This window comes from Adiantum capillus-veneris, chromosome 24, assembly GCF_014529385.1.
Source record: "Adiantum capillus-veneris isolate H3 chromosome 24, ASM1452938v2, whole genome shotgun sequence".
NCBI lineage: Eukaryota > Viridiplantae > Streptophyta > Polypodiopsida > Polypodiales > Pteridaceae > Adiantum > Adiantum capillus-veneris.
The window spans coordinates 129,197,234-129,207,921 of record NC_140954.1 but is presented as its reverse complement, the minus strand read 5'-3'; the positions used below and the strand labels follow the sequence as shown (position 1 = coordinate 129,207,921).

At 42.0% G+C, this 10,688-nt stretch overlaps 1 protein-coding gene across 1 annotated transcript; it reads left to right on the top strand.

Moving 5' to 3' along the window:
- Positions 1-253: 253 nt before the first annotated feature.
- LOC147427124 (protein NBR1 homolog) lies at positions 254-3,614 on the top strand. The gene is made up of 6 exons (XM_086498558.1): positions 254-410; positions 556-1,304; positions 1,372-1,501; positions 1,991-2,287; positions 2,428-3,165; positions 3,241-3,614. Exons 1-6 carry the CDS (start codon positions 393-395, stop codon positions 3,355-3,357), a joined length of 2,049 nt encoding a protein of 682 aa, XP_086354684.1. The 5' UTR covers positions 254-392; the 3' UTR covers positions 3,358-3,614.
- The last annotated feature ends 7,074 nt before the right edge of the window (positions 3,615-10,688 follow it).

The window sequence follows — 10,688 nt, the reverse complement described above, 5'->3', positions numbered from 1 at the left end:
CCATCTCAAGATCGGCTCGCTTCATGTTGGAGACCTCCAACTGCCAGTACTTTCTTCAAATCACCTGCGCATGACCATGACGGAGCAGCACGCTGCTTGTGTACCAAATGATGGGGCTTAGTTGCGCATAGTTATCTCTTACAGATAACTATGCTTGCGTGACCACTACCTTAGAGGGCCTTTATGAATAGGACAATTCATTTCATCTCTCTCTCTCTCTCTCTCTCTCTCTCTCAAATGCATATGCATACACATAATAAATTTAGCTGGGCGGTGCCCAAGAAGTCAGCAACCAAGAATTAGAGGAGTCACTCAGTTTCCGCGCGGCTCACAGATACCCCCTTCTCTGCTTTGTTGGGCACGGTTATCCTGCTGTACTCGCCATCGCCACCATGGCTTTAGTGTTCAAGGTTTTCTTTCTGCGTTTTTTTCCGCTGATCTTCTACGTTAACAAGATTATCTTTCTTTTCTGCGTTTTCTTCTGAGAATCGTCAATTTTCGGAAGTGTTTTATGATCGCTCTGTAGCTAACGTGTTGTATAATTCTCTTTTGCAGATCAAACACAAGGAAACCCTGCGCAGGTGGGTGGTCTTGCAAACGTTTCCAGAGAAGTCTTCGGACTTGTCCCTCACTGTTCACGACCTAGAGTTGAAGGTTCGTGAGCTCTTTCATTTGGCCAGTAATGATGTTCTGCTCATCACCTATGTGGATAAAGAGGGGGATATTGTCACTCTGGCCGACGATCAAGACCTCGTAGATGCCTGCTTTCTGCAAGGCCTAAATCCTCTCCGATTAGAGGTGAAAACCCTTGAGCATGAAGCGCCAGTTGCAAATAACCCTGCATCGGCAGTTTTGCGGGACGGAGTCAATAGTGCTGATGCAGCATCACCACTGCCCAATCTAAATGATAAGGCTAACCCAGAGCGTACGTCCAGACCTCCATTTCCACAAGCAGCAGCAGATGATATCAAACAGTTTCTTTCGAAATGTGCACAGAATATTGATCCTAACCTTCAGCGAGCACTCTTGATTAAAAACATTCAAAATCTTCAGCCAGCAGTTGTGATAAAAAATATTGAGAAGGCTTTAAAGGACCTTGTCAAAAGAATTGTGCATGAGGGGCAGCGGCTAGCTCCTCGGAGTGCCGCCCCATCCTCTGAAAGCCCTGCTTATACTCCATGTGCCAGCCAGCCCCCAGAGAGTTCCTCTTCGATGGATAATGGGAACCAAATTGTGCATTTTGGAGTCAGGTGTGATGGCTGCAAATTGCATCCCATTCAGGGTTTGCGATACAAATCCACCAAGTAAGGGTTGCTCGACCTTACCCACCTTTTGCATGTCCTTTTTTGATGACATTATTTTTCCCTGCAGGGTTTTCAATTATGACCTTTGTTCTAGCTGCTTCAACAAAATGGGTAATGATTCGGACTACCAGAAGATTGAGAAGTCTACGAGCTTACCTTGCAACAGTTTCTTTCATTCATCTCCAGCGAATGGGAAAGTGAGTCTTTCAAAACCCTATGAGCGGTGATAGTCATGTTTGAATGTATTTGCACATGTGGTGTCTGCAGTTGTGTGATATTATGTTTTCTTGGCCCTTGTGGCTTGCCTCTCATGTTTTGGTTCTAGTGTTCCCAAACAATGAGTAGCCATTTTACACTGGCTGTGGGGAACTCAAATGTCTCTTTTTGTAAGTTGATTATTTCTTTCTTAAAAGCAAATTTGCTTAGATGAAGTTGGGACTCTTTGTATTGTAATTGGTTTTAGAAAGTATGCGAGCCTTGTAAATGGTATTATGATTGGGAAGTAAGATTATTTACTCGTTCAAGATGGGCAAAAAGCCATGTTCTTGGTTCTTTTGTAGATGGTTTTGCGTTTGGGAAGTAAGAATATTTACTCAATAACGAGCGGGAAAGAGCCATGTTCTTGGTTTTTTTTTGTTTTTTTGCTTAAACTCTATCTTGTACTTTATTTTATGTCTCGGTTTTAGGGCAATGGAGTGCCAGCGAAGTGGACTAGTCCCTTTGCTTCTGGATCGGATGGCTGGAAATCTGAGTGCCCTTTTCTGCGCACATTAGCAGGCCCTCCTGGTGACATTTCCAAGAAATACGATGCGAGTTTTTTGAAGGACGTGTCAGTTTTTGATGAACTAGAGCTGGGTCCTTGCACACAATTCACAAGGACATTGCGACTGAACAATACTGGATCTATGTCTTGGCCTCAGGGGACTCAACTCATACACATAGGAGGTGACAAGTTAGCATCAGAGCCAGCTGTATTTTTGAAGGTTAGACTATGGTACATCTCCTCATTGTTGAGTAGTAGGTTTCTTTTTTTTGCATATATCTGGGTGCGTGCATGCTTTGTTGTTGTGCATGTGTGTGCGTCTGGTCAGTTTTTGATGTTTTCAACCCTTTTATCTCTCAGCTTCCGGAAGGTGGGCTTTCCATGGGGTTGGAGTTTGATGTTTCAGTTGACATGAGAGCACCGGAGAAAGCTGGGAATTACATATCCCACTGGTGTCTAATGGCACCTAACGGGGAAAAGTTTGGTCAGAGTGTCTGGATTGCTATTCATGTCGTTGGGGAGATGAAGGAACAATATGAAGCTCAGGTTGCAAGTGGAAGGGATGAGATGGCACAAAAGGCGGAAGAAATGAATGAGCATGAAGAGATTAAGCAACAAAGCAAAGTTGAGTGTGCCCAAATTTCAAAGGTGGATGACTCCAGCCTTGTTGGCCAAAAAAGCATTGGATTGGAGAGCTTCAAGGCTGATGAAGGAAGCCCTGCTGAATCTGCACAATTCATAGTGTCTGGATTTACAAATCATGACGTTGGTTCTTGTATGGATGAAGTGGACGGTTTCTCTGTGATAGAGAAACCTGAAGACATGGAGAGCTTCAAAAGGGTGCAAACACCGCTTGTTAGCTCTCAATTGGCCAGTCCACAGACAGTAAGCGTCATTGATGAGCAGTATGGTAGGATGAGTCCGATGGAAATCGCTAATCAGGAGACGAAACTCCGTGAACTTGAATTGATGGGTTTTAAGAATCGCAATCTCAATGCGATCTTACTAGAGAAGAACAGCCAGGACTTGCAGTTGACTTTGGATGACCTTCTCTTGGGTTCTGGTTGGGTTAACTTGCTTGAAGACCTGCAAGAAATGGTATGTAGTTTTTGATGGTAAGGTTCTAGGGTTGTCTCTATGTGATATTCAATGTCATGTCTGTTTCATTTGCAGGGATTTGATGATGCAAACACCAATCTTCGCCTGTTGATAAAGCATGAGGGTAGTATCAAACGAGTTGTCAAGGAGTTGGTAGAGCTGGAGAAAGGTGAAAGTGGACTGGTTCTCTAAATGTGCCAAGCTTCAACTTTTGAACAGTAAATGGTAGCGGACGGTTTAAGGCTCTGTTGCGCAGCTGCTCTACAGATACACTAAATAATTTTGATGTTTATGGGTCGCATATATCTTCGTACTGTTTCAAAATGGGTATATAACCATGGTATGTATATAACAGTGCATGCTTGGCATGCATTATCCGTCAAGCTCTGTAAATTTTTGATCACGTGTTACATGCAAATATTCATGAAAGTTTTTGATTTTGTGCTGAATGTGCAGTGTATTGTCTCATCACTCTTCCAAGTAATGTTTTCAACTTTTCCTGTCTGATGGCAATGGAAACATTTTCTCATTTGATAATTTGTCGTTTGCAGCATTCACTTTAGCAATAAGGTGCAAAAAAGACATACTTTTGTTTCCTTGCACAGGAATCTGTCTTCTTCCCTTAATATGTGGTGAACTTCTTTTTTGTTGCAATCAATGTGCGTTACTACACAGGAAGATCCTGTGAAATGGATTTTGCTTGTCCTCATATGGACTTGAGGCTTTTATGGACTATAGGTATGATCTCAAAAGGATGATTGACTGTTGCTCACAATAGGAGCCACTATAGAACTGTTTGCAGATCATTGTTTCTCGTTGTCTCAAGCTCACAGCTGAAAGTTCTCACCTAGGGAGTGCTTGGTTGATTCGGTACAAAAGCATAGGAAATGATTTTTGTTATGTGCTTGACCAATTCGCTCGTAGGAGAGCACATCAAGGAACCCTCTGTCAGACTTTCCACATTGCACTTAGCAAGCTTGTAGGAAATTACTATGCCTAGTGTACCAAACAGTATAATTTTATTCTATCCAATTAATTTATTCCAGCCTTGTGGCATCTATATCAACATAGAAGACAAGCTTGTTTAACACAATGGAACTCCATAGACAAGTATGGGAGGGATCGCATCTCTCACAGAAATTCTTACTTAATTAGCATCAGAGTTCAATAACTTGCCATTAGGAACTTACATTTTGCATTCAGTAGCTGCTCCTTATTTTAGCAAAATTGGAATTTGCAATTGGTGTGTGTGCATGGCATGCCTTGAGAACTTTCAATCAAGCCCATCCACATAGAATTTGAGCTAGATTTTGTCAATTAACACTTTGAACAAAAGTTCAAACTTACTAAGATTCATTCTCTGTTTTCCTACACATCTGAAGCTTTTGAAGAGTGTGTGTCTGCACCTAAATGAGCATTCAATGCTCCCACTACCTTGTGGGAAAATAGGTTCAAGTTACCCAAAGTCAACCTCACCCGAGGTGGGAACGTATGCCGTGAACACCCTTTTGAAAGGCTCGGCCACACCCAAAACGGGTGCCCATTTGGCAGACGTGAAAAGAAGTTCAAAGCTATTTTGAAAAAGCCCATTGGGTCTGATCTACCAAAAGTTGACCGTTTGGCAGTGTTAAGCTCTGTCAGGCGGGTCTGTTGCTTCAGCACCGACACCGATGATCGCGAGCGACTGCAACTCCAGTTGCGGCCTACCAATGGCAAACTCCACCTACATGCTGCATCGCATTTGATACTCAAGTCGGGTCCACCTCAAAGAGGCTCCCCTTCCGGCGGCCCAATCCGGCTCGAGGCACTTGAACCTCCACCCCCTTGGGGCCCCTTCCCGCCTGCCCCCACAAGTGGCTCTTTGCCATTCCAAAATAGGTGGCAGTAGATGTCTCTTAGTCTCTTGCCTGTTATCGTATTGACATATAAAGATTTTAGTAAAATCATGTCTAGTTTCACCTGTCCCGCAGAAAGTTTGGAGAGAGAGAGAGAGAGAGAGAGAGAGAGAGAGAGAGAATGTTGGGATGAGGAAAACCCATTATTCTAATGTATTGTATTCTGACATAATAACCAATATCTAATTCTCCTAAATGATTTTCTCATGTTAAACTGATCATTTAATATGGAGAAGTTCCAGGGGAGAAAAGGCTAGAATATTGGTTAAGCTGGCAGACCGATCATAGTAGGGATCCAAACGAGGAAAAATAGGGATCCAAAGGGGGGGGGGACATTTGCAAAAGAGCAATGTGCAACAATTGGATTCAAAGACCCTAAGGTTTATCCCATTAAGACTTCCAAATTGCTAAGGTTCCAAAATTCAAATGTTGTGTCCAATGGTCAAGCTTAGGGTAAATTGGATGCTAGTGGGAAGACTCAAAAGTCTTCCCACATCCCTATCCTTGAGGAGGTGAGCCTTTCTTGTAGGGGATGAGAGAGAAACACACACACACACACACACACTCTAGCAAGCTCCCCTTACACAAAGGGAATAGGGGACACATGTCAGCTCCCTAGCCCAGTTGCCCCTAAGGTGCATTCAAATCCTATTGGATGGCCATAGAGGTGGACCAATGATAATTAGGCTAGAGTACATTTAGTTTAACTCATTTTAAAACACTTGATAAAAGAACCAATAGAAATTAAGCTCTCTAGAAGACTATTGGACAGTCTCCCAAGGGGACCAATGAGCATTCAATAGCCCAATGGCTTACCTCATTCCTATTGGCCAGAAGACTAAGGGGTCCAATGAGAGTTTAATTGCATTTATTTAATTACCTAAATGCTCTCACAAAAGGGAAAAGGGGGACACATGTCACAAGAGTATCACTTATGCTTCTTAATTATCATTGACTAAGCTTTGCAGGGTCCAATGGGATGCCATCATGAGTAAAAATCAAGAGGGGTCAACCAAGAGAGAGAGGGGGCTAATTTTTGCAAGGCATTATCACTTACACACTCACACAAGCTCATGTGTGAAGTAAAAAATACTCTCTCTCATTCTCAAGATTTAATGGAAAGCTCATCATCTACTCCAAGCTTGTGAGAAGGGAGGCCTACACCAATAACTCTTGGCTTTGTGATGCAAATACAACCAAGAGCCAAGCTCCAATGCAAGCTCATCTCCTCTACCATGCTAATTACTAAGCTATGCTAAGCTATTATGAGTGATTATGTGAGGAGATATACTTCTTTCTTGTGAGAATACTCCTTCTACCTCTCAATCTGCTCTCATACCCCGCTAGATCTCACCATCTTCAAAGGTGTGTGAGGTCTTGAGTCTGAGACCGTGAGGGAATTGATGTTGTGTTTTATAAGTATGAGCTAGGTGCTTGAAGCTTCCATCTTCATTGCACCAGCAAGTTATTGAAGGAGCACAAAATATTGTATTGTAAAATGTCTCCCTTGATGGGGGAAACCTATAATACAAAGCCTTTTGGAGGGGGGACCGCCGGCTCCATGTAAATCCGGTCCTCAATGTTGTCAATAGTTTAATTTCTCTCTCTTTTTGAAGTATTGTTCATGCCTATCTAACTAGGTGTTGTGCTTTTTGTTTCCCTCTCCATCCAAGCACTTTTTCTATGATCATTAGGAATCTATTCTAATGGAATGCTCACTATGTCTATGTTATTTTTTGCTACACACAAGTTACTAGGACATTAAATGTTACATTGGTATCAGAGCACAAGGTTTCTCTTTTCTTGCTCAAGAAGGGAGGTCCTCAAGCTAACTATAAATGGTTGGTATTATTAATTGCAATTGAGTAAATAGAATAGGGAATTTTCAGCCTTGCAGTGCGCCTGCTTCGTGCACATAACGGGGTATCACCGTCGAGAGCTATGGTCTTAATAGTGGAGTCCTACGGGGATTGCCTACAGCTTAACCACTATTGAGCTATTAGAAGCTTGATAGGAGCCGGTACTGTTTTGGTGTTGAAAGACCCTCTCTTATATTCCTTGCAATTAATGATATTCGACCCACGGGTAGAGGAGCTTGAGTGCTTTTCTAAAGGGGTTAAGAGGAGTAGCAACTAGGGATTGAAGTGCCACAATACACCTAAAAAATTTTACACCTAAAAGTTATTAAAATGGGTGACAATAGTAAAGAGAGTGAAATTAATATTGATATCTTTGATGACAATCATAAAACCGTGCCTTAGTTTAAGTTTTGTTCTTGTCACCTACTGGGTCGTCTGGATATCGGTTGGTGGTATCTTCTTGAAGCTCCTAGTGTTCTACAGAGTAGTAGATCTCATCTTCTTCTACGTCTTCATTTTCTTGGATCACACTCACTGCAAAATAAGGAACAACATCATCGGTTGGTGGTATCTTCTTGAAGCTCCTAGTGTTCTACAGAGTAGTAGATCTCATCTTCTTCTACGTCTTCATTTTCTTGGATCACACTCACTTCAAAATAAGGAACAACATCATAGCCATTTTTATCACAAAACTTTGTTGAATAGCACACACATCTAGAGTAGCCAAGATGTGTTCCCATTCAAGTGACTCTAATTCTTCCTAAGGAAAGGGTTCTGGGATGTAATACGTATCTTCAATTGTCCTTTATAAAATGCCTTCCTCTCACTTTAAACTTTTGCATTGCGAAGCTCCACACATCCACAGTTCTTAGGCTTATCCAACCATGCTGGAAGTTCTTATCCTTCTACAATAGTGAAATCAATCTCCTCCATAGGTATAATTATCATCCCTGTAACTATGGTCCTTAAGATTTTTCCTTGTCATGGTTTCCATATGTCTCAAGGAGACATGGTTATAACCCCAATCTTGGACCATTTTTAGTTGTCTCGTGGATGGTCTTCTTAGAATGATATCATAGTTGTTCTTCTTGCCGAAATCAACAATAGAAAAGTTTTGCTCATATTCAATGCCACAAGAAGTAAAAAGTACTTTTTCTAGTAGTCCTATGGGATTTTCCATGTGTCCGTCTGCAAGGTGCAATTTCATCCTTGTAGCCCTCACTGCTGGTTTTTCCCATGTTTTGCACGGGGTTGGCTGTCCATAGACTGTACAAATCCTTTGTCTCCCCAATACAATTCCACTTCTAGATTCATTTGAGAATCTAGCCTCAAATTCCTCTATTAGTGGAAGAGACACTCCTCTTCCATCACTCGTTTGGTTTACTCGTTTGCTTAGCTCACTCACTTCATTGACCTCTCTGACTTGTTTCCACAATTTATCAAGACCATCTATTTCTTTACAGATGTCAGGTATAGCTATGTGAAATCCCTCGGAAGAGTTATCCGTGGTATTCAACACTATCCTTGGATCATGACTAGAATCTGGCTCTTTTTGTTCCTGGCTTGTTGGGATTACTGGTGTAGGTGGGACAAGGATCACACCCTTAAGTTGTCCAACTTGTGGCTCTAGTAAATATTGGGTTCTTTGAATCTTTTTCTTGCACATTTCAAGCCTATCTTTTTCTAGTTCCGCATATGGATATGTCATCCACATGTGCTCTTTGGTTTGGTTGTTTGTGAGCCGTGTCTCATAGGCTTTTAGGAGGGTGTCTAAATGCTCATTAACCTTCTTGACCAACACCGATCCTCCTGAACTAGCAGTTCTTGATTTCTCATATGTGGATGGTTCCTCTGGAGGTTGGGATGTCTGCATAAGAGAAGGTGAAACCCTTTCCTCATGTGGTCTTATCTTCTCTTCAGCTTGGGTAAGCTTCTCAGCCGGGGATTTTTGCTCTTGTTCCTTACATGCTTTCATCCTAGCCTTTCTAACTTTCCAGCTGTTTCATTTGCTCTTGGTTTTTTGACTAGGTGCACCCGGCTCTTAACTTGCGTCAGTTTTTGTTTTCTCTGTCTCTAGATTCTTATCTGCTTCCTTTTGAGCTTGTGCTCTCGTAACTACCTGAATTGGTATGATGTTTTCATTTTCCGAGCTACTGGACAATTGAACAATTATTGAGATATTTGTTGTGATCTTTCTGACTCTGTTTGGGATTTTTGGACAATTGGGGATCAAGTGAATGACTCCACATTCAAGACAATAGGCGTTCACTTGAGTGATCTTCGTGTGTGAAAATTGTTTGACCAAGTGGTTGCCACGGCTTTTGTGGCAACCACTTTCATCTATCTCGTACCTTCATTCTTTAGGTCAAAACGGAAGAGGGAGAGGTTGTACCGGCCTCACCACTCCATGTGTTTCTCTCATCTTGTGTCGCTTTGAAGGGCAGTACCCGCTTTGGTTGTTATAATACACTACAATTGGTACTAGCGCTTGTTTGTTAGATGTTTCTATCATCAGTGTATATCTCATGTCTACAAGCATTCTAGCACCTGGCAGTGAAGGTTGTTGTCCTGAGACATGTTGTGGTCTTGAAACTCCTACTGGTCTTGGCGCATTATCCATAGCGTATCTAGGTGGAGTAGGTGCTACTGGAATAGGTTGTATATACCTTTCCCTAACATGTTCCATGCCATAGCAACACTCTTCTCTTGTATGATTTGTCCATCTTCTCTCAATTTTGCACCATAGAGGTTCTTGGAGGTCAGATTTGACTAGAGGAGCTAGTCTCTGAGCTAATTCTTCTATAAGCTTCATTTGCTCACTAGATACCTCTAGATTTATTGTGGGTTGGGTTCTTGGTGAATCACTCCTCTGAGAAGATGTGTCACTCTCACTCGCAGTATCATGTCTTCTCAAGGTTCTACTTTACTTTGATTTGGATAAGAGTAAGTTATAGGGGGTGGTGATGGTACATATGGTCCTGTTGTGACCGTAATTCCACCTCTGTAAAATTCATGTTCTATGGTTGCATCTGGATACAACCATGGTCCATTAGGCAGATTCACTTGAGGAGGCATGTCTGCCACCTCTGTGATCATTTCATCTCTCGTTATTTCTCTAGAAGGGAATCCAGGTGGCTCCCTTTTTGGAATTCTCGTGCTTGGTGGAGATATTTGTGGTCCTTCATTGACCAAATGTCCACCTCTTTCTAGTGCATTGTGTGGGTTTGTGTCAAAATGTGGATAGATTGGCATTTGAGCACTTCTATCTTGGCTTGCCATCCCTCTGGTCATATCTACAAAAGGATTGGTAGATTGGATTTCCATCGTGATGATGTTAGATTTCTTAATGTCAAGCCCACTCAATACTCTCAAGATAGTCCTTAACAAGCCCCCCTTGGCTTAGTGCAACTTATCCCTTTCCCCCCTTGATTAAGTCTCTCAAAGGTCAAGAATTTGTGACTCTCTGGTCTCTGGAAACTAATTCTAGGTACCCTAAAAGTTTGGAGTTGTTTGTCTCCTAGCTATACCTGACTCAATTTGGAGTTGTCTATCAAAAGTTAGAGCAGTTTTGGTAGCAAATTTGTTGAAACTTGGTCACTAGGCTTACTTTATAGTGCTTAACACTTCTAGAAGCTCAATGTGAGTTTTCCCCTCTAAATTAGGGCTAGAGACTCTCCTTGATGTCCTCTACTCTCTGGTATGCTCAGTTTATGATTTTGACCTTTATGTTGACACTTGAGACATTATACGCGTATAATGTATATGTGCT